Here is a 24,818-nt window from a genome sequence, read left to right as displayed (position 1 = left end):
TAGTAGAGTGGATAGGGGAGAGCCAGTGGATGTGGTATATTTAGATTTTCAAAAGGCTTTTGACAAGGTCCCACACAGGAGATTAGTGTGCAAATTTAAAGCACATGGTATTGGGGGTATGGTATTGATGTGGATAGAGAATTGGTTGGCAGACAGGAAGCAAGGAGTGGGAGTAAACGGGACCTTTTCAGAATGGCAGGCAGTGACTAGTGGGGTACCACAAGGCTCAGTGCTGGGACCCCAGTTGTTTACAATATATATTAATGATTTAGACGAGGGAATTAAATGCAGCATCTCCAAGCTTGCGAATGCCACGAAGCTGGGCGGCGGTGTTCGCTGTGAGGAGGATGCTAGGAGGTTGCAGGGTGACTTGGATAGGTTAGGTGAGTGGGCAAGTTCATGGCAGATGCAATTTAATGTGGATAAATGTGAGGTTATCCACTTTGGTTGCAAGAACAGGAAAACAGATTATTATCTGAACGGTGGCCGATTAGGAAAAGGGGAGGTGCAACGAGACCTGGGTGTCATTGTACACCAATCATTGAAGGTGGGCATGCAGGTACAGCAGGCGGTGAAAAAGGCAAATGGTATGTTGGCATTCATAGCAAAAGGATTTGAGTACAGGAGCAGGGAGGTTCTACTGCAGTTGGACAAGGCCTGGTGAGATTGCACCTAGAGTACTGTGTGCAGTTTTTGTCCCCTAATTTGAGGAAAGACATTCTTGCCATAAAGGGAGTACAAAGAAGGTTCACCAGGTTGATTCCTGGGATGGCAGGACTTTCATATGAAGAAAGACTGGATCAACTAGGCTTATACTCACTGGAATTTAGAAGATTGAGGGGAGATCTTATTGAAATGTATAAAATTCTAAATGGATTGGACAGGCTAGATGCAGGAAGATTGTTTCCGATGTTGGGGAAGTCCAGAATGAGGGGTCACAGTTTAAGGATAAAGGGGAAGCCTTTTAGGACCGAGATGAGGAAAAACTTCTTCACACAGAGAGTGATAAATCTGTGGAATTCTCTGCCACAGGAAACAGCTGAGGCCATTCATTGGCTATATTTAAGAGGAAGTTAGATATGGCCCTCGTGGCTAAAGGGATCAGGGGGTATGGAGAGAAAGCAGATACAGGGTTCTGAGTTGGATGGTCAGCCATGATCATACTGAATGGCGGTGCAGGCTCGAAGGGCCGAATGGCCTACTCCTGCACCTATTTTCTATGTTTCTAAGTCTAGGAACAAAATAAAACCATTTGATATTGAAAAACTGTGTTAGCATGGACTGAAGATTAGCTACCACACAAAAGACAGGGCATCAAATTAAGCAGATTTTTGCATACTGCAAGGTATGCCAAGGTTCAATTTAGTTATTTACAAATATTTATGACCTGGAGGAAAGACCGAATGTAGAGTATCCAAGTTCCCTAATGACATAAAATAGATGTGAGGGTATGTTTTGATGAACAGACACGGACTTTGCAACAAGACATTGATAGGTTGAGTAAGTGGGAAAAAACATGGTTAATACAATCTAGTGTGGCAAAAATTAAGGTTACACACTTTGGTGAGAAGAATCTGAAAAAAGACCGTTATATAAATGGAGAAAGATTATGGATGAGTAAACAATTGTAGGATTAGGTGCATTAAATCATAAGAAGTTAGCATTCATTTTGAGAGGACTAGAATATAAAAGCAAGGATGTAAGGCATCGGTCAGACTGTACATTGAGTATTGTGAGCTATTTTGGACACCTTATCTGAGAAAGGACATGCTAGCATTGGAGAGGGTCCAGAAGAAGTTCACAAGAATGATCCCAGGAATGAAAGGATTACCATATGAAGAACATTTGATGGCTCTGAACCTGTACTTGCTGGAGTTTAGAAGAATATGCAGCGGTCTTATTGAAACCTATAGAAAGACCTAGATGGAGTGGATGTTGAGAGGATGTTTCCTATAGTGGGGTTGGGGGGGGGGGCAGATTAGGACCAAGAGGGCACAGCTTCAGATGAGAAGGACGTTCCTTTAAAGCAGAGATGAAGAGGCATTTCTTTAGACAGAGGGTGGTAAGTCTGTGGAACTTATTGTCACAGATGGCTGTGGAGGCCAAGACTATTTAAAGTGAACGTGATTAAGCTCTTGAATAGTAAGAGTGTCAAAGACTATGGGGAGAAGGCAGAAGAATGGAGTTAAGAGGGATAATAAATGAGCCATAGTGAAATGGTGGAGCAGACTTGATGGGCAGAATGGCATAATTCTGCTTCTATGTCTTATGGTTTAAGTTAGCTGGCAGGTGTAGCAAGAAGTTATGAAGGCAAATGGCATATAGGCCTTTATTTTAAAAAAAGGTTGGCGTATAGAAACAAAGAATTATTGTTATATTTTCACAAGTTACTGGAGAAGTACCATCTGTAGTACTCCGCAAATTTTGGTCACTTTACCTAACAATAGACTAGCATTTAGAGGAATTCCAGAAGAAATTTACCAGGCTAATTTCTAGGAAGAGACAGTTGATCTATCATGAGCAGCTAAGGAAATTTGATCAATATTTTTTGGAATTCAGAAGAATGAGGTGTGATTTTAAGGAAATGTACAAGAGCCTAATGTGACATGACAGCATAAAAGTCAAGATGTTTCCAATACTGGGGGATTTTCAAATGAGGAAGTATAAATATAAAATTAGGGAATAGACATGAAATACTCAGGAAGATTTCACAGAATGCGGAGGATCTCTATGTCAGAGGGTTGTGGGGGCTAGATCATTGGAGATGTTTAAATTTTTTGAAAGATCAGGGAATTAAGTTCTGAGAATTGGAAATAAGGTCAGAATAAATCATCCATGATCATGAATGGCAAGGAAGGCTTGAGAGACTGACTTACTATACCTATTTCTATTTTCTTATGTATAACATTCCTGTTTTGGAATTGGAATTGGTTTATTATTATTACACTTACTGAGGTACAGTAAAACACTTGCCTTGCATCTTATTCATACAGATCAATTAATTACAAAATGCATTGAAGCAGTACAATGTGAAACAATAATGCAGTATAATGCACCTCTTTTTCCTTTATAGGGAGAGAGAGAACGTGGTATGTCGAATTACCCAGTAAACAAGTAGACTGGTATACTGCAATTCTGTGTTTTTAACGATGTTTTGCTGCACGCTTGAGTGCCTGGTGGAAGTGGTGATGCTTTTTTGCAGGTGGGGGGGATCATTGCCTTGCTACTGCTTGTGCATGGGAGGGGGGAGCTGGAGGAAGCTTTGGGGTTCTAACATTTAACTGTCGTTCATTCTTTGCGGAACTCCTGTTATCGTGGATGATTGTGAAGAAAAAGAATTTCAGGGTGTATATTGTATAAATTTCTCTGACATTGAATATACCTATTAAACCTATTGAAAGTATTATAGTTATAGAGAAAGTGCAGTGCAGATAGACAATAAGATGCAAGATCATAAGATAGATTGCGAGATCAAGAGTTAATTTTATTATGCTACGAGCTATTCCATAGTTTTATAACAATGGGATGGAAGCAGTCCTTGAGCCTGGTGCACATGTTTTCAGGCCTTTGTATCACTTGCCCTATATAGAATGAGAAGAGTGAATGTCCCGGGTTGGTGGGGTCTTTGCTTATTCTAGCCGCTTTACTGAGATAGCAAGAAGTAATGGACAGAGACTGTGGAGAAAAGGTTTGTTAGATAGCATGAGCATAATCTTTTTCTGACAAAACTCAAAATCATGTATGGTACCTCGAGCAGACAAAACAAATAGTCATCTGAATAAACCTTGGATTTGCAATGATATCCTCTTTAAGATATAAAGTCACAGAATATGATATTTTTGCAGATAAGGAAGAGAAAACAGGAAGGATATAAACTAATTTTACCTCATAGCACCATCTTCCCAACAGGTAGTATAAAGAAGGATCATCATTTTTCAGTTTAATGGCCTTATCAATATGCTCCTAGAAAAATAATAGTAGGAATGAGATTGTAAATTTCTGCTGCAGCTGAAGAATCAGCAGAATCTGATAATCTCACTATAGGTTAATTGAAATTACTACACAAATTTAAGTGCATCTCAGTCTGGCAACTCTATTTTTATACTTTGGTCTAATTTGTTTTTTTAACCTCTCCATAGGTCTTCTGCACAATTTCCAGGCTAATATTCAATGCTTTGCTGAACAAGGACTCCAATGTAAGAGATGGCTTCTCTTGTTCAAGCTTGCTCAGGTAACTACAATTTATCTCAAGGCACCATTTGGGAGGTTATTTATTAGAGAATTACAAAGACAAGCACATTTTCTTCTCCATCGCCAAAGCAATTTGGCTAGCAAGAACAATTCAGTTTCAAAGAGGAAGTGAAGTTCTTCTGGCCATTACGAACTCCTATGGTGCCTCTTTAACTTAATGACAGGCCAACATTGCTTCAATTATTTTTGATAACTTATACAAGAGTCTTCCTTTACATGCTTTCTTGTTGTAGGGCTCATCTATGCCAGCATAACTGCTGGGTCTCAACCTTCTTCAACCTAAGAAAATAGCTCCCCTTCTATTCTGTCTCACTTTAATGCAGCAATCCTGAAAAGATATTGCTGCAACAATACTCACCTTCAAATATTAAATCTCAGCACCATGCATGCCTCAGAAAGAAAACACTTGCATTTCTCTCTCAGCATGCATCTTTCTGTCAATATTCTATGTATCTTATAAGGGACCACTTGTCACTTGTTAGAGAATGAGAGATAAGACAGAGTGAGTCAGGATTGGCTACTGCTACTGAACAGGTTTGTAGGAGACAAAAGTTTTCACTGCAGGGTGAGATCAGCTGTGCATTTTCTGCTAAGATTCCTCTACGCCACAAATGTCTTGCAGTTATCAGCCCTAATGTGCTGACAGTTTGTTGTTCCAAAAACGTAGACAAGATGCTGCTGTTCCTTTGTCGCAGTTAATGTAATGAAAACTGTGGGAAATTGGACACTGCTAGGCTATTTAGCCTGATATGAAGTATGGAGATACAACAGAAACAGTCTAACTTGTTTTTCACATTAACATTAACATTTCACATTTTCACTTACTGGAATGACTTAAGATAAATCTGTCTTTCTAACTTTGAAATCATTCATTTTGGTGCTTCTTAACTATTGCCATCCCAGTGCATGAACATTACAGTAAGTAATATTCTACAGAATGGGGAATTTTATAAGAAAACAAATTGCCTTTACATTAGAGCAGTTAACTTTATTTCATACAATTAAAGTAATGATGCCTTTCATTCTGCCTTATGAGTTACTATGGCAAGTAGCAACCATGTTAAAAATCTTACAATTTCTGAGCAACTCATCTCCTAACTCCCCAAGGTTTGCCTATCATTTACAAGACTCAACTCAGGAGAGTGAACAAATCCTTTCCACTTGCCTAAAGTTCATCTGAAACAATACTGAAGAAGCTCAACATCATAAAAGATAAGCTCACTCTACCACCCAACAAACAGCAATAGCAAGCATCATCTACCAGATGCACTACAGCAACACTCCAAGACTCCTTAGATAGCATCTTCCAAATCTTCAACCTCTATGAGCTAAAAGGGCAAGGGTATTAAAAAGATGAGCACCACAAACTGTAAGTTTCCCACCAAGCCATGCATTATCCAGACTTGGAAATATATCACCATGATTTCTTTACTGTTGCAGGCCAAAATCCTGGAACTCTCCCTGACAACTATATGAACCGCCGTTCAGGAAGGCAGTTCACCACTACCTTCTAAACAGCAATACAGGATGGTAAGTAAATGCTGGCTCAGCTTGTGTAGCCCATAAAAGATGACATTGATGACAGTAACACCTGCCTAGATTATTACACTCAGGGATCTGGAGTTCAGCTTTAAGAGGTAATAATGCTATAAACTAAGCCACAATAAACAGTAGAGAAAAAGAAACTCTATTAAAATCTCATATTTGCACTCAGGCTCTCAGGATTATTAGGTGTCCTGGAGTACCAGTTTAGCAGCATAACTACATCACCAAGTCTACAAATGTTGACCAAGTAAAATTATTTCATCATATTGCATAACTTAATAGTTAATTCAGAACAGCTGGACTAGGTTATTACACCAGTCTCACACAATTTAACTGAGTACATTTGAATTATCATTTATAACTTTGAATACATTTACGCTTTTAGTGAGACACGTTTTAAAGATTGACACTTTTTTGCATATGTTTTTAATTACAGATGCAAGGAATTTGAATTTGTCTTTATATTTTGAAATGTATGTTCTTACTTAGACGTTATTTGTCATATCATATTACAGCTTGGCCATTTAATGCTTTCATCTGATGATTATTTAATAATCTTTTGCTAGTCTTCAAATTTCAGCTGAAAACAACTAATACTTTTCCATTTTATTTCTTGTTAATGTAATCATGAGCCTCTGGAATGTCCTACAAATGTGTTGTTCTGCTGTACTGGTCCTTGATTTGTTAATATATTTGTAACTTGCTTTGTGCCAAATGAAACAGGCAATTAATTTTCTTCACAGAAAAAGTTGCCATTAAGGTTTTTTCAATTGTCTTTTAAGAACATTATGGTATTAAATTGCAATGAAAATAGGTTGAATTTATACAATGCATCACATTTTAGATACAAAGTTTAAATAATTGTACTTTATACAGAAAAGCCTTCAGGCATTTAAAGCATTAAACTGTCCATAAACATTAAAGTTTAGTTCAATAGTAAATATGTATCACAGGGGTTTCAGGTACCATATTAAACCTTACTTTGTACAATTCTGAAAATTACAAGTGCAAAATATATACTCTAATGCTTACTAGTGCATTCCCACATCAAGTTAGTGACAAATTAATAAATTTGCTCATCTAAAAGGGACCAGATATGTAAGTGTTTGGATAGACAGGGCCTGATTAGGGATATTCAACATGGCTTTGTACATGGAAGGTTGAGCCTAACCAATCTTATCGAGTTTCTTGAGGAGGGTACCAGGAAAGTTGATGAAAGAAAGTCGATGGATGGATCTCAGCAGATCAGGCAGCATCCATGGAAAAGAGAACAGTCAATGTTTTGGGCCAAGACCTTTCAGTGCAGGTTGATAAGAGTTATAAAGAGAAATGTTTGCTCATTGGCCTTCATAAATCAAAGTATTACACACAAGATTTGGGGAATTTATATTGAAGTTGTATAAGCCATTGCTGAGACCGTATTTGGAATATTGTGTGAAGTTCTGGTTATCTACCTACAGGAAAGATATCAATATGATTGAAAGAGTACAGAGAATATTTACAAGGATATTGCCAAGGCTTGAGGACCTCAGTTTTACGGAAAGGTTGAATAGTTTAGGACTTTGTTCCCTGGTGTGTAGGAGAACGAGGGGACATTTGATAGAGATATACCAAATTATGAGGGGAATAGATAGGGTAAAGGCAAACGTGCTCTTGAGGTTGGGTGAGATTAGAACGAGAGATCATAGGTTAAGGGTGAAAGGTGAAATACTTAAGGAGAACCTGAGGGGGAGCTTCTTCATTCAGAGGGTGTTATGAGAGTGGAACGAGGTGCCAATGGAAGTGGTAGATGCAGGTTTGATTTCAACACACCAGAGAAATTTGGATAATTATATGGATTTGGGGGTTGGGGAGAGAGATGGTATGGAGGCCTATGCTCTAGGTGTGGGTCTATGGGACTGGGTAGAGTTCAACACAGACAAGATGGGCCAAAGAGTCTGCTTCAAAGTCATACTCTATGATTTCATCAGCTAAATGGAGATAACTGCAACTGTCCTCTTTAGAACTGAGACAATTGGGGGTATTTGATCAATATGTTCAAAGTTATGAACATAACTGAGTAGTTAAGGAGAAATTATTCTGACAATGGCCAAAAGAATCTGAATATGAAGTATATCATATATGAAGAATAACAGTAAATGGTAACGACTGGGAATTCAATGCCTGAAAAGCTTGTGGAAACAGATTCAATAATAACTTTTAACAGGAAAATGGGAAAAAGACCAGCAAATAAAAAAAAAAATAAATTGGACAGCTCTTTCAAGAGGTCAGATGGCCTCTTTCTGTGCTGGTAACTTCTCATAATTTCATGATCCAAATAACTGTTATTTTATAAATTTTGTTTAATAACTTGAAGTTCACAATGAGCTAGGGGAAATACTACCTTCAATAATGTAAATACAGTGAATTCTGGTTAATAGTCTATCAGTTAATCAGGGCAGCCGCTTATTGGGGATAATTCTTAAAGAACAAAAATTAATCAAGAAAATAACTGGAAATCCCTTTGTATATTTGAGATACTACGTTGCTTAACTGGGACAGTAGACTGTTACTGAACTGTGTCTAACTAGCATCAGTTGCATGAACTTGTTGGCCGTAAGACCGTACTTAGAGCAAACAGTTTAAAAATAGCATAAATTGCTTGTGTTTGTGTTCAAATATTCAGTCTTGGAGATGCAAGAAATGGCCAGGAATGAAAATTAAATGATTTCATTACTTAAAACAAATTAGGAGATAAGAAGAATTTGAAGGTATTAACAGTCATCTTGAATGTTACAAAGACAATGAAGATTCAGAGGATGCAATCATTGAAAGCATTATTTGAAGGAAGTTCATTATTTTGTTCATTTACAGTTGATCAAAAGAACATCATAAGATGAAAGAGCAGAATTAGGCCAGTCGACCCATCGAGTCTGCTCTGCTGTTCCATCATGGCTGTTTTATCATTCTTCTCAACCCCATTCCCCTGCTTTTTCCTCTTAACATTTGACTCCCTTACCAAGAACCTATCAACCTCTGCTTTATATATAAGCAATGACTTAGCCTCCACAATTGTCCATGACAATGAATTCCACAGATTCATTACCTTCTGGCTAAAGAAATTCCTTCCCATCTCTGTTTTAAATGGACGTCCTTCTAAGGCAGTGCCCTCTGGTCTCAGTCTTACCCACTATAGGAAACATCCTCTCCACATCCACTCTGTCTACGCCTTTCGATATTTGATAGGTTTCAATAAGATCTCCCCTCATTCTTCTAAATTTCAGCAACTGCAGGTCCAGAGCATTCAAACGGTCCTGATGCGTTAACTCTTTCATTCCCAGAATTATTCTTGTGAACATCCTCTGGATCCTCTCCAGTGCCAGCACATATTTTCTTAGATAAGGGGCCCAAAACTACTCACAATACTCCAAGTGTGGTCTGACCAATCCCTTATAAAGCCTCAACATCACATCCTTGCTCTTATACTCTAGTCCTCTTGAAATAAAAGCTAACATTGCACTTACCTACCTTACCACCAACTCAATCTGCAAGTTATTTCTGAGGAAATCCTGTACCAACTCTCTCAAGTCCCTTTGCACCACTGGGTTTTGAATTTTCTTGCCATTCAAAAAATAGTCTATGCCTTTATTCCTTCTATCAAAGTACATGACCATACATTTCCTTACACTGCATTTCATCTCCCAATCGGTCCGTCTTTCTGCAGACTCCCTACTTCCTTAACACCACATGCCCTCTGCTTACCTTTGTATCCTTGGCAAACTTGGCCACAAAGTCATCAATTCCAATATCCAAATCAATGACATATAACCTGAAAAGAAGCAGCTCCAATACCACCTCCACTGCCCCCCCCCCCGCTTCCATGGAACACCACTTGTCACAGGCAGCCAACCAGAATAAGCCCCCTTTATTCCTTTTTTCTGGCTCTTTGCCTCCTGTCAATCAGACAATCTTCTATCTGTGATAGTAATTTTCCTGTAATGTCATGGGCTCTTCTCTTGTTAAGTAGCCTCATGTGTGGCACCTTGTTAAAGACCTTCTGCAAAACCAAATAAACAACATCCACATGCTCTCCTTTGTCTCTTCTGCCTGTTATTTCCTCAAAGAATTCCAACAGACTTGTCAGGCAAGATTTCCCATTAAGGGAACAATACTGACTTTGGCCTAATTTATCACCCGCTTCCCAAGCATACTGAAACCTCATCCTTAATATCTTCCCAACCACTGAAGTTCCACTAACAGACCTATAATTTTCTTTCTTCTGCCTCCCTTCCTTCTTAAAGAATGGAGTGACATTAGCAATTTTCCAGTCCTCTGGAACCATTACAGAATGTAGTAATTCTTGAAAGATCATTACTAATGCCTCCTCAATCTCTTCAGCTATGTATTTCAGAACCCTGAAGTGTAGTCCATCTGGTCCAGGTTACCTATCTACCTTCAGATTGTTTCTTTTTAAATCTTTTTATTAGTTTTCAAACAAACATAAGAAGAAAAACAGCAAATACAGAGAGCTTGAGAGTACATAATTAATAAGGCTAAAATACAAATACAAGCAGTTAATAACCCAAATATAATAACCTCCCAAACTCATAGTGTGTTACAAAAAATGGAAAAAACCCTCAAAAAAACAATAAAAAAACTAACCTAACCGACATGGGTTATTGTATTATATTAAATATACACAGTAGTGTCAATAACTCCACATCTCTATCCAAATAGTTTGAGATGATAAGAAAAAGATTTGGGAAAGGTCAGTTTAACTCATATGAAAATGTTGAATAGATGGTCTCTGGGTTTCTTCAAATTTGACCGAAGGGTCAAAAATGACACTTCTAATATTTTCTGAACTCAAACAAGAAGTAGTTTGGGAAAACCATTGAAATGTAATTGGGGGATTAATTTCTTTCCAGTTCAGTAGAATAGATCTTCTAGCCATTAGTGTGACAAATGCAATCATCTGCCGAGCTGAGGGGGATAAACAACTGTTATCCACTATTGGTAAGCCAAAAATTGCAGTAATAAGATGAAGTTGCAAGTTAATATTCAAAACTGTTGAAATAATACCAAAAATATCTTTCCAGTATTTTTGCAAGCAAGGGCAAGACCAAAACATGTGAGGCTACTTCAGAGTGACATCTGTCACAGATTGGGTTAACATGAGAATAAAATCGAGCAAGTTTGTCCTTGGACATTTGAGCCCTATGTACCACCTTGAATTGTATTAGGGCATGTTTGGCACAAATAGAAGAGGAGTTAACTAACTGTAAGATTTTCTCCCATTGCTCTGTAGGTAAAGGTAAAAGTTCTTTTTCCCATTCATTCATTCTTAATTTTATCTGATATCCCTGGTTGTATTTTCATGATCATATTATAAATGACAGCTACTAAATCCTTCTGATAGGGATTTAAACCTAGATTTTTTTCTGTAATATCAATTGGGCATGAATTCAGAAAGAACTGTAACATATTATTCTAAAAATTTCTAATTTGTAAGTATCTAAAAAAATGGGCTCTAGACAAATTATATTTATTGGACAGCTGTTCAAAGGACATACAACAATTATCTGAAAATAAATCACAAAAACATGTTATACCTCTCGTTTTCCATAGCACAAAGGCTGGGTCCATAAGAGAGGGCTGAAAAAGAAAGTTAGATTTAATAGGGCTTGATAAGATGAACTTATTCAAACCAAAAAATTTACAGAATTGAAACCATATTTGTGTTTTTCCAGTGATGTCATCATCAAGAATGGCAGCTTAAGTCACTAGCTCCTCAGGAAAATGCGTATTAAGCCCCGTTAACCCAGCAAATATAATATTTTTTGAAAAATATTTGAACTGAAAAGAGGGGCAGGAATGGGGAAAAAGAATGGAAATTTAAAAAGCGACACTGTGGAGCCTGCAGCCGAGAGGAGTGCAGCAAGCGGCTCTCCTACCCGACCGCGAGCTAGCGAGGCAGATGCTGGGCCTCGTTCAGGTGAAGCAGCAAATATGTTTGAAATCCTGAAAGAGATAAGGGAGTTCCAGAAAGAAATAGAGCAGCAGCTCCGTGATATTAAATCAGAGCTCGCCAGTGTCAATCAAAAAATAGCGGTGGCCGAGACTCAAATTGAGAAGGTGGAAGATCGCGTTCAAAACGTGGAATGGATACTGAGTAATACAATAAAAATATTACATCACCAAGAAGGTAAACTGCTTGACCTGGAGGGAAGATCACGGCAGAAAAATATCAGAATCTATAACGTTCCCGAAGGAGCGGAGGGCTTGTTTATGACGAAGTTTTTCGGGAAGTTACTGCAGAACGCGCTAGATCTTCCCTCGGCTATGGAGCTGGAAGTCGAAAGAGCCCATCGTGCGCTCATCCCTAAACCTACCCGGATAGAAAGCCATGCTCAATAATAATTAAATTCCTTTGGTACAGCGCCAAGGTGGAGATTCTACGAAGGGCCTGGGGTAAGAAGAGAGTGTTTTTCAACAATAAATTAATATATTTCGACCAAGATTACCCCCCCCGCAGTCCTGCAGAAATGCAAAGAATACTCTGAAGTAAAGCGAGTACTAAAGTAAAAAAAGATTAGATTTCAAACTCCGTACCCTGCTAAACTTTCAGTGTTTTATGACAACAGGACATGGTTGTACCAGACAGTGGAAGAGGCAACTACAGACATGAAGGCCAGAGGGTTGCCCGTCAGCGTGACCAAAACGTGGGAAAGCCTGGCTAAGGAATTATCCCGCTTTGCTTGGGAAATAGTGCGAGAATGGAGAAGGCAGGAGACGGGAGGAGGCCGAGAGAAATATATCAGGAAGAGACTGGGAGTTTCCCAAAGACAGACCTCACCCCCTTCAGAAGAGCCATAAGGTTTGGCTAACTTTAAAAATGTTGAGAAACTAAACGGAAGCAAAAGTACACGGTGATATACCTATCTCGAGAAATACTTATTATAATGTGGATTTTATATTACTTAGTTGTTATTCTTTATTCATTCACTTACTCCTTTTTCCCCACCAAAATGAGAATATATATACATGTGTGCATATATGTGTACGTATGTATTGAGTGTGGGTGTGCGTGTGTGTATATATATATATATATATATATCTGTATATGTAAGAGGAGTACACAGGGAAATCTTTTCTGTGTAATGGATTTGTTCACTGACTTTTATGAATACTGCAATGGGGGCCCTCAACTCACAAGTAGGAGGGGTTATCCCCCACAGCTAGACATTTCCTCTAGCTCAACGCAGGGTCATCTACCAGAGACCTCAGCCTTGGAATCACATGTTTGTTGCCATTTTTGTTATTATTTGCGTTTCTTGGTTCTTATTTGTTCAGGGAGTAGATTGATCAAGTTTTATTCTAATACATTGATACTTTGTAATAACAAATGATACATTGACAGATAAATACAGATGGCTAAGGACAAGGTAAAATTCATTTCTTTTAATGTCAATGGGCTATTAAATCCAATCAAACGTAAGAGAATTCTATCCAAAATGAAAAAAGAACAAGCCCATGTAGTATATTTACAGGAAACTCATTTATGTGATAATGAGCATAAAAAACTAAAGAGAATGGCCTTCACTAATTTGTCTTTCTGCTCATATAAATCAGGACATAGGAGAGGAGTTGCTAATCTTATCTCAAGTAAGCTAAATTTTGAAAAAGTATTCGAAATGGGAGATAAAGAGGGCAGATATATTCTAGTAAGGGGGAATATAGATGGTAATTCAGTTACTCAATTGAATATATGCTCACCCCCAGGAAGTTATATTGGTTTCTTTCAGAAAATTACTGATTTTATGGTAATGGAAATAGAAGGTCTCTTGATATGTGGGGGAGACTTAAATTTACAATTACAACCGAACTTAGACTCTTCCAATAGAAAAACCTATGAAACAAATCTTTATATAAGTAAGTTAATACACTTTTTGAGGATGTTGATATATGGAGGGACCTCTTCTCTGACAGAAGGGATTACACTCATTATTCTGCTCTCCATTCTGTATATACAAGAATAGACTATTTCATAACATTTGGAAAAGACAAAGACAAAATAAACACATGTGGAATTGGGACAATAAATGTAAGTGACCATGCACCTATATATTTATCTGTTGATCTTGACCTACAACCAAAGAATACTATTTGGAAACTAAATTCAAGTCTACTCAATGATCCGTACTTTAAGGAACAAATTAAAAAAGAAATTGGTCTCTACTTAGAATTTAATGATAATGGAGAGGTTTCACCTCCCATTTTATGGGATACTCTGAAGGCGGTCTTAAGATGGAAAATTATAACGATATCTTCATATAAGAAAAAAATAAGGAATAAAACATTAGAGGAATTACAAAATAGGCTGAAGGAACTAGAGAAAAAACACAAATTGAATTTGGCACAGGATACATTAGGGGAAATTAAAAGAATTAGGAATAAAATGAATAGTTTGGCTACACAAGAAATCAGGAAAAACTTAATGTTTCTGAAACAGAGACTTTATGAAAGTGGATAGAAATTTATGAAAATACTGTCACGAAAACTGAAAAAAAAGATAGCAGAAAATTCAATTCATAGAATTAGGGACCCAAGAACGAAAATGATAAAAAATAAGCTAAGTGAAATTCAAGAAGCTTTTGAAGTGTTTTACAAAACTCTGTATTCCAAAGTTCCAGGGGGAAGCATAACCCAAATTGACACCTTCTTGAATTCTCTAGAGTTACCCACTTTAAGCGAAAAGCAAAAGAGAACGATGACTGCTGACATAACTGAAGTTGAATTAAAAGCTGCAATTAGTAGGCTTAAATTAAGCAAGTCACCAGGATCAGATAGGTATATGGCAGAGTGGTACAAAGAATTTAAAAATGAGTTAATTCCTGTTTTACTCCCCACACTGAACTGGGCTCTAAAAAAGGCAGAAATGCCACCCAGTTGGAAGGAAGCGATAATCTCAGCTATACCGAAAGAAGGCAAGGGTGAAATGGAATGTGGGTCATTTAGACCAATATCCGTTCTTAATGTAGATTATAGATTATTTACCTCCATCATGGCCAAACAATTAGAGGAGTTTCTACCCATACTGATACGTAATGATCAGACACGACAATGCCAGACACAAGACAATATACGAAGGACACTTCACTTTACGGATCATATACAAAAAAATAAAATCGAAGCAATAGTGATAAGCATGGATGCTGAAAAAGCATTTGATTCGGTTAATTGGAATTTTCTTTACAGAGTTTTACATAGATTTGGTTTCCAAGACATAATTATTAAAACTTATACAGACACTATATGACAATCCTATTGCTAGGATTAAAATCAATGGATATTTATCAAATAGTCTTACCCTACAAAGGGGCATGAGACAGGGTTGTGCCTGGTCACCACTACTCTTCGCATTATATCTGGAACCATTAGCTCAATACATCAGACAAAATGAAGATATCAGGGGAATTACTATTAAAGGGACAGAGCATAAATTGGCTTGTTATGCGGATGACATTTTGATCTATCTAGGGCAACCAACATACTCTTTACCTAAATTGATGCGATCCTTTGAACAATATGGTCAATTATCAGGATACAAGATCAACATGGATAAAGCCCAATTATGTTCATATTACTATAGTCCACCAATAGAAATTGAAAATCAATACACCTGGGCATGGCACACAGAGTCTTTCAAATATTTGGGCATCATTATGCCAAAAGATTAGGCAAAATTATCAGAATGTAATTATCAGCCTTTATATAAAAAAAAGGAAGATGTGGCAAGATGGAACCTGATTCCATTTTTCAGTCTCAGTTCAAGGATTGAGTCTATTAAAATGAATATACTGCCCAGACTGTTATATCTCTTTCAGACCCTACCAATAGAGATTAATCAAAATCAATTCAATGAATGGAACAAGATGCTATCAAGGTATATTTGGCAGGGTAAAAGGCCTAGAGTTCGTCTCAAAACTTTGCAATTAGCAAAGGAAAAGGGGGGATGGGGCCTCCCTTCTCTTAGAGATTATTATTTTGCAGCACAGTTGAGAGCTGTGATATGTTGGTGCAACCCATCATATGACGCTCAATGGAGAAACATTAAGGAGCTGGTACTTCCCATTCCCATACAAGCAATTTTGGCTGATAACAACCTGCAAATGTACATAAATACTATTGATAACCCATGGGTGAAATTGACTCTTAAAATATGGAAAACTACTATAAAAGAGTATCATCTAGAGGGAGACATTGCAATTCTTAAATGGTGCGCATATGATTCGGATTTTACACCAAATAAATTGGATGCTAGATTTAAGGACTGGACAGCTAAAGGAATAACAGTTCTTTGCAACATAATGAAAGAAGGAACACTATTCAGTTTTGAAATGCTTAAACAGAAACACTTATTAGAAAAGCAAGATTTTTATCGGTATTTACAGATGTGACAATATGTTAATCAGACACTTAAAAATGTAACCAAGGCAAGTACATGCTTGATAGAGCTCTTTAGAAAAGCATATAATTCAGATAATGGTAGTAGAATCATTTCAAGCATATATAAGGGGTTGTCAAATCTTAAAACACATTCGACTTCATACATTAAAACAAAGTGGGAGAAGGAAGAAAGGATAATTATATCTGAGGAAGAATGGACAACAATATGGAGGTATCAATGGAAGTGTACCAGTTCACAGAAATGGAGGGAGTTTGGATGGAAAAACTTGATAAGATATTTTATTACACCCTCTCAGAAATTCCATTATGATCGTAACCTCCGTTTGCTGGAGAAATTGTGGAAATCAAAATGCAAATCATTATCATATTTTTTGGGACTGCCCTGTTATCAAAAACTATTGGAGGGGGATACACAATGCCCTACAAGACATCTTTAAATATGAAATACCCTTAGAGAGTAAGACCATATATTTTGGATATATACCTCAAGAATGGTTGAAAAGAGATAAATATTTAATGAACATACTGTTCATCGCTGGTAAAAAGACTCTTACTAGGAAATGGTTATCACAGGAGAGCCCAACTTTAAATACATGGATGGAAATTACAATGGACATTTACAAAATGGAGAAGATAACAGCATCTGTTAATCATAAGCTAGAACAATTTGATTCATACTGGGAAAAATGGTTTAACTACATAATGCCTCATAGGCCTGATTTTATTCTCACAAATCAATGAATCTGTTGTAAAAAAAATCACTCCCTACTTGTACATAGCTCTTTCCTTTTGCTTGTATTTTCTTTCCACTCTTTTCTATAAGTGTATACCTCAAATAAATACTTTGTGGAGATTTGTAATATATATGATTATATGTACAATGTCTGAAATACATCTTATGGAAATGTTTTTTGATGATGAACTTCAATAAAAAAATTAATTACACAAAAAAGAAACCATATTTGTAATGTATATTTAACTATAGGGTAGTCATTTGTTTATTCAGTTTAGATAGGACAAAGGGAAGCGAAGATCCTAAGATAGAGAACAATGAAAAGCCTTGTACAGATTTACACTCCAAACTTACCGATTGTGGGCTTTGTATTGCCACCGATCCCTGTGTCCAAAATATTAAATATCGGATGTTAACTGCCTAGTAGTAAAATCTTAGGTTTGGCAAAGCCAAACCACCTTCCTTCTTAGGCTTCTGTAAGTATTTTTTTTACTTAATCTAGGATTTTTATTCTGCCATTCATACCAGCGTATTTTGGAGTCAATAATATCAAAGAAAGATATAGGAATAAAAATTGGTAATGCTTGAAATAAGTATAAAAATTTAGGTAAAACTATCTTCTTAATAGCATTGACTTGACCAACCAATGACAAAGACAATGGGGCCCATCTAGTAACAAGTTGCTTAATTTGGTCAATTAAAGGTAAAAAGTTAACTTTAAATAAATCCTTGTTTCTTGGTAATTTTAATACCCAAATAAGTAAAGTTATCTGTAACTACTTCAAATGGTAGATGTTTATAGATTGGAATGCGTATTTAATGGGGATAATTTCCTCTTATTAAAATTTAGTTTAGAGCCAGAAAAACTACTAAACTGAGCAAGCAAAGATAAAATAACAGGAATAGATCTCTCAGGATCAGAGATATATAGTAACAAATCATCAGCATATAGTGATAGTTCGTATGTCCCTTCCCCACAGGTAATACCAAAAATGTTCAGTGAATCATGAATAGCAATGGCTAAGGGTTCCAAAGCAATGTCAAATAGTAGAGGACTTAAAGGACAGCCTTGCCTCGTGCCACAAGACAGCTGAAAAAAGGGAGATCTTTGATTATTGGTAAGAACCAAAGCCAAAGGCTTATAATATATTAATTTAATCCATGATATTAACGTCGGGGTAAAGTTAAAATTCTGAAGCGTATTAAATAAATATGGCCATTCAATTCTGCCAAACGTTTTTTCAGCATCTAAGGAAATGACACATTCAGTGATTCTAGATGAAGCTATATTAATTAATTTTCTAATGTTAAAAGATGAATAATGATTTTTAATAAATCTGGTCTGGTCCTCAGAAATGATTTAAGGTAGTATATTTTCCAATCTAGTGGCCAAAATTTTGGTAAAAATCTTGGAATCCACATTCAGCAAAGATATAGGCCGATATGATGCACATTCAATAGGGTCTTTAAGAATTAAAGAAATGGAGGTGTCATAAAAAGATTGTGGTAATTTACCTACAGTTAATGCGTCCTTAAAAATTTTACACAACCAAGGAGAGAGTAAAGAAGAAAAAGATTTTTAAAATTCTGCATTATAACCATCCGGACCAGGATTCATTGAAAAAAATAGGCTCTTTTATATCTTAAATATCAATCCCTTTAGTGTAGGTATAAATAAGTCAGTTATGGGGTGATTGGAGCCAAGCCTAATTCAGCTTCACCCCATGAGCACCATCTTGAGAGTCCTACCTTCAGATCTTTTAGCTTCCCAAGCACCTGTTCCTTAGTAATAGCAATTAGACTCACATGTGCCCCTGATTCGCATGAATTTCTGTCATAGTGCTAGTGTCTTTTACAGAGAAGACTGATGCAAAATACTTAAGTTTGTCCACTATTTCTTTGTCCCCCATTACTGTCTCTTTGGTGTCATTTTCCAATGGTCCAATACCCATTCTTGCCTCTCTTTTATTCTTTATATATCTGAAAAAAATTTGCTATTCTCGTTTACATTATTGGCTAGCTTACCTACATATTTCATCTTTTCTCTCCTTTTGTTTTTTTTTAAAGAAGCCTCCTGTTGGTTTTTAAAAGGCACAGCAGTATGTTGGTTGTCTGTCATATCCAACGTTGACAGTGAAACCTGTGCTGGAGAGTTTTCAAAGTGAAAAAGCCATTGCACTGGGAAAATTCTACTCTCTCAACCTTGGAAGTCTTGGTCCAGTAGTATGAGTTGTCACCACAAACTGGAGTCTTCCATGGTTGCACTGGATAACCATGACTTCTTCTGTGCTTATCATGCCCTTCACTCTCCATGCACAGGTTTCACTGTCATCGCCTTCTTGGTTGTTGGAACTCACTATTGATCTCCTCTGTCCATCGGAGCTGACTTTACTTGAAATGTCCCTATTTGACTGGGGTATGATGCCTGCCGGCTATCCTCACCTGATTTAGCCCAGCTGTCAAAGCGGTGTACTGGGGTGTGGCTGTTGTTGCATGCAAATAGCTACTTGGAGCCACAGTTGAGAGGTGAGTGTCCAGTGGAACCAAATGTGAGTGAACTACCCAAGAATCAACACGACAAGCCCTTTCATTGGAGCTGCAACCCCTCTCTGGACACTCATACACAGCAGCGTATACCAAGTTCCTCCATCAATAATTATTAAGAACTAATACACAACTTTTTTAGCACTGTAATAGCATTTGTAGAGCTCTAATTTGTTCTGTATTTTATTGAAATACATAATTTGTTACTCTTTTAAATGGTAGTTTGTCTTTTTTATATACCTTTTTGATTACTTCCATGAAACTTTAACTAATCAGGGCAGCCGCTTAATTAGGCCAAAATGTACTGGTCCCGATCTGTTCCAATTAACCGGAATAATTTTTCAAAATTCCTCAGAAGTTATCATTATTTCCCCATTAAGTAAATCGCTACCTATAACCAATTTAGATTAGATTGAAACTCAGACCAACTGAATAATCTACAGCTAGTGTAGTTAATATTCAAAGGGACTGCTTTGATTCCTTCTGATTTGCTCCAAGTAAGAAACTGCTAAGCCATTACTGAAGTGATCTCTATTTTAATTTACAACAAGCATTACCTCAAGATTTGGCCTTTTTCACTACAGTTATGCTACATTGGTCATAAGCAAGGACATTAAGAGGGATTATTCATCTCTCTTTGACTTTTAGTGGCACTTGCTTGTATTGATTCACCTAAGAAATTCTGTGGATCTTCAATGACCAGAAATTCAAACACTGTGCTGGAGCATTTCGAAATATGATATTCTGAAAATGCAGTACTTTACTTGATTCCCACAAGTAATGTGATGTAATACAGATGCATGCAGCTGAGATACTTGACATTGTGCACTCATTGGTAGCCATCCACCACCTTAAACAACCACTCCTCTACCATTGACACACAATTGTTGCCTCACATAGAATGAATAGAAGAAACTCCTGCTAGAGCATTAGTCAAGTCTTTAACCTTTACATTAAAAATGCAACGGCAGACTGAACAAGGGACTACTATAATCTCTGAGTTCTCCTACAATGACTTGGAGGTATGTCACCAATCTTTCTTCATCGCTGAGCCAAGAACTGATTGCAGTCCTTCAGAAAGGTGGGTTGCCTTACCTGGAAGTGGACATGCTGTGAATTTAAAAGATATACAAAACAAACTGCACTGCAAACAGGATATAATAAATTAACTGAGTGTGTATGACGGAGGTGATGTCATAAGATTGCCATTGCATATTGATGAAGTAGTATAACAACACATTACTATCAAATGAGAAATAGTAAGCAATGACTTCTATTCTAAAAGACTAGCTTCATTATGTTTCAGGAGCAGCTATAGTCCCTGGAAGCACAGCGATTGCTCCAGATGATTTGTGGTACAACTGAATAACCACGGCCAATTGATTGAAAGTAAATGCTCCAAATGAACTTTGGTAATCAGCTGCAATAAGGTTGGCCACATAAAGGCATCATGTGTTTGGAACTTTTTCTAATATCTCATGTAATATTTTTGGATTAAAATAGTTTTCAAGAACAGCTGCAATAGCTCCTGGCATAAATATGGTGTACTGGCTTAAGATCTAGAATCTTCCATGGCAAAGTTCTTGACATTATATCTCTGCAATATTATTAAGAATAGCTTCTGGCATTCAGTTCAGCAATCCTCACCTACTTTACTCTCTTCATGATGTCTTTGGACAGCATAAAATCCAGCAGTAACATATGAATTTTGTTTGCTGTCTGCCAAGGATGTTTACTGTACTGTCAAAAGGCAGAAATTAGTTTTGCAAACCATTGTTACTACTCTAAAAACATCACATTCTCATTGTGGGCAAAACATCTGTTATAACTTGCCCTACCTTGAAAGTATATCCGGCCTTGATTCGATTCTGGGTAGTATCATGGTCAGCCTGTTGGCCAGATATAATAGCATACCTGAAATGCAAAGAACCACATCATACGTACTGAAAAGCTATCCAAACATGACCTTGATAGAGGATTATAACATGCACATTTGCAGAGGTTGCTAAGTAAACACAAGACCCTGTCCAGAAGAAGAAATAAGTTTTGTCTATTTTTATAGTAAACCAGGACTTCAAATTTGACTTAGGATGAGAGGCAGCCACTTGATTCATTAGAGCTCGCCGCTCCAGTATCCTGAATTTCTACAACATGATCTATTATTTTACACAACACAGGTCCAACTTTCTTAGAATTATAATATCAACTTTCAATTCAAGCTGCTGAAATATTAGTGAGTTATAAAACATATGAATTAATATTTTAGAATTATTTCTCATTATCAAGATGGATGTCATCCAGCTTTCTAACATTTTTTATTCTCTGTGTCTCGTGAGGTATGCCATATGTTCTCTTCCTATATTATAAGTTTTAATGTTTTCTAATTTTGCTCTTAGCTTGTTGCCCCATCTAGAAACATTTTTGCATTCCTTTGCACAATCAATAAAACTTCCATTGTTTATTTTGCAGTGAGCTGATTGGAATCAGTACAAAATAATTAGAACCACTATAGTTAAAATGTTCTTTCACCTCTATTTCATAGAGTATAAAGTGTCTTTTGAAATATATTGCAGAGCAGCTTGTTTTGCCACCTACTTTCTCATAATCTCTGTAATTTCACATCTGTGTAATATTTTGGGAATGAAAGGAATAACAAACTCTCAGGCATGGACTTAACCTGTCAGCCTTTGCAACATTTGACAAGTTGATTTTCCAGAATTTTCCCAGTTAGAAACTTGACACAAGTTCACATATTCTGGGAGTAATAGAAAACAAGCTTGGAAATATATCTTCAGGAAAAGGAGCAAAGTTTACTCTTAAAAAAAAAGGTACTAGCAATGTATTTGGTTTCTTAAAGTTCAAACCATTACATGTTGTCTGAATAAATATAATCCACAGATCTAGAGAAGGGATATTGAACAGCTATTTATTCATGTTAAGAACATAAGCTACAGGCATAGTTGCCATACCAACATATCAAGCTTTGCTTAACACAAGAAACAGAATCTCTCATTATAATTTTGTAAAGTGATAAAAGTGAAATAGTTAATAGTCAGTTAAGTTACATTTGCAACAACTTATTGTGAGAACAGACATTAACCAAAAATTATAATTATGCCAAAGTACAAATGAGGCTGATCACCGAAAACTGGCTGAAACTAAAGCTAACTTCACAAAATCTCACATTTATTTCAAGATATTTGGGAGGTACCAAATTACTTTTAAAATTGATAATCAGGTGATCAGCAATACTGTTTTTATAAAGAAATGATTACTTAAAGTTATACATAATAGGATGATAATTAATTGGGTTAATGATGAACACTATAGAAGCTCTGCTAAGTTCCTTGTAATACAATATATCATTAGTGTGATGTTGTGCGACTAATATGTAATCAGATGTTAAGGGAAGTTATAATCTGAGTAGAAAATTATTTTGCCACTACCTGGTCCAAATTCTTTAAACGTCTTATCAAAAATGTATTACTTTTTATTGTTCAGCATAATGTATGACATTTTTGAACACTGCAAACTACATAGACACTTCAAAATGATCAGATAAAGTTATGGCATCTAAAGATAAAAGTAGAATAGTACAGAAATTTGAGTGTTTTATTAGCTTTATTATTAATGTGCAATTTTCAGAAATAGTCGTTGTAAAATGAAATGACATCCACTAACTGTTCATTCTTAATACAAAGCTGCTTAATTCAAATTTCTCCTTGCTCTGCTTATTTCCAAAATTTTCAATGCAGATATTACATAAAAATAAAGATTAGCTTTATTTATCACATGCACGTCAAAACATGAGTGAAATGTGTTGTTTGCATCAATGGCCAATGATGTCCAAAGATGTGTTGGGGGTAGCCCACAACTATTGCTATGCTTCTGGCACCAACATAGCTTTCTCCCAACACCAGCTTACTCCCCATGTGTTCATGGAGAAATTATACAATCTCCTTACAGGCAGTGACTGGAATTTACTCTCAGTTAATGGGGTACTAAAATGTGACTATAGCTGCTACAGTACCATGCATCCTACACCATTATTTATCCATTTTTAATCTGATAATAGACAACATCAGTACAAAATCTACTCGTAATTCCACTGGTATCAGGAGATAAACTATGTTTGGTTATATGGATATTAGAAATGTTCTAAATGGAATGTCAGAGCTCTGTATGTAATCACTACAACCTAAAACAATAAACACAACATTTCCACCTGGAGGAACCCAAGTGGGAGGGATAATGATGTTCACTAGCTATGAAATAAAGGTCACAAACTTTAAACATAGAAAAAACAAGTACAGACTGAGGAAGATTGATGGTAGAAGTTATCAAAATTATTAAATTCTGTTTTCTAATATCAGAACATAAGAATCGCTAGAGGAATTCATCCATAATGCAAAATTATTTATTAGAATATTCTTAGTTCATTGAACCATACAGATTACTGTGACACAACATTCTGCCAAGTGCTTTCCAATAAAGTGACCCAATGTTTAATATTTTAGTCATGTGTTAACAACATTTTGGAATCTAAAATTACTTTGAATTTAAATAGCCATTTTCAAAATTCAGCCTTCTTCAATTCCATTTAAAATTTATTTACACTTTTCTTGTAAGTAATGTTGGATGAAGGACAAGAGCATTGAGGTGTATGCTTAACAAGATACATTCTCTAAGGATACTATCCCTGGTGGATGAAGTTCAGAGGTTGAAAGGAAAAATACTTTTTGTTTATGATATTGTTTTTACATTGAATTCATTAATACCATATCATTTTATTTACTCAAATATGGTAAATGATGATTTCAATTTTAGTTTGATCACTTCACAATGATACTACTAAACATATCTTGGCATTTTCAAGATGCATTTTATTTTTCATTTTCAATATTTCAAGAACACATGTTAGTAGCAGGTAATAAAAAGAGTAGATCAGTTTGGACATTAAATACCCAAGCTTTCCTTCAAACTCATTAACTGAGAAAACATACTGGAGATTCACCAGTCTTAACAATTTCATTTGCATATTCTAACTATTGATTTTGTTGTACATACAAAATAATTTTAAGGAAAGATATTTAGTTATTGACACGAAGCACAAAATTTGTAAATTAAACACCAGATTCACAGTCATAATGTTCTGTATTTACTTATTAAAAGCAGTGACTTTTCATAGAAGGCTCCCATGGAGTCACAAAGCATATTTGATTCCAGACCCTATATCTTAAAGTCATCATTAGCTAGTACATCAGCTCAGCATTACTAAAGACCTTAATGGCATTAA

The 24,818-nt window shown here is 36.3% G+C and overlaps 1 protein-coding gene across 4 annotated transcripts in view; it reads right to left on the bottom strand.

Moving 5' to 3' along the window:
• The window catches only part of LOC132382642 (regulator of microtubule dynamics protein 3-like), a 272,971-nt gene that overhangs the window by 52,540 nt on the left and 195,613 nt on the right, over positions 1-24,818 (bottom strand). For all 4 annotated transcript variants that reach the window (XR_009508440.1, XM_059953066.1, XM_059953078.1 and 1 more), the window contains 2 exons: positions 21,361-21,436; positions 3,886-3,963 (listed from right to left, as the gene is read on the bottom strand). Coding sequence is in view for 3 of the 4 variants with exons in the window: in XM_059953066.1 (XP_059809049.1) it covers positions 3,886-3,963; positions 21,361-21,436 (154 nt within the window). In the remaining variant the exon portion in view is untranslated. The remainder of the gene's footprint in view (positions 1-3,885; positions 3,964-21,360; positions 21,437-24,818) is intronic.

Source organism: Hypanus sabinus, chromosome 2 (assembly GCF_030144855.1).
Source record: "Hypanus sabinus isolate sHypSab1 chromosome 2, sHypSab1.hap1, whole genome shotgun sequence".
Classification (NCBI taxonomy): domain Eukaryota; kingdom Metazoa; phylum Chordata; class Chondrichthyes; order Myliobatiformes; family Dasyatidae; genus Hypanus; species Hypanus sabinus.
The sequence above is the reverse complement of the archived record's forward strand: the minus strand, read 5'-3'. Positions and strand labels throughout refer to the sequence as shown.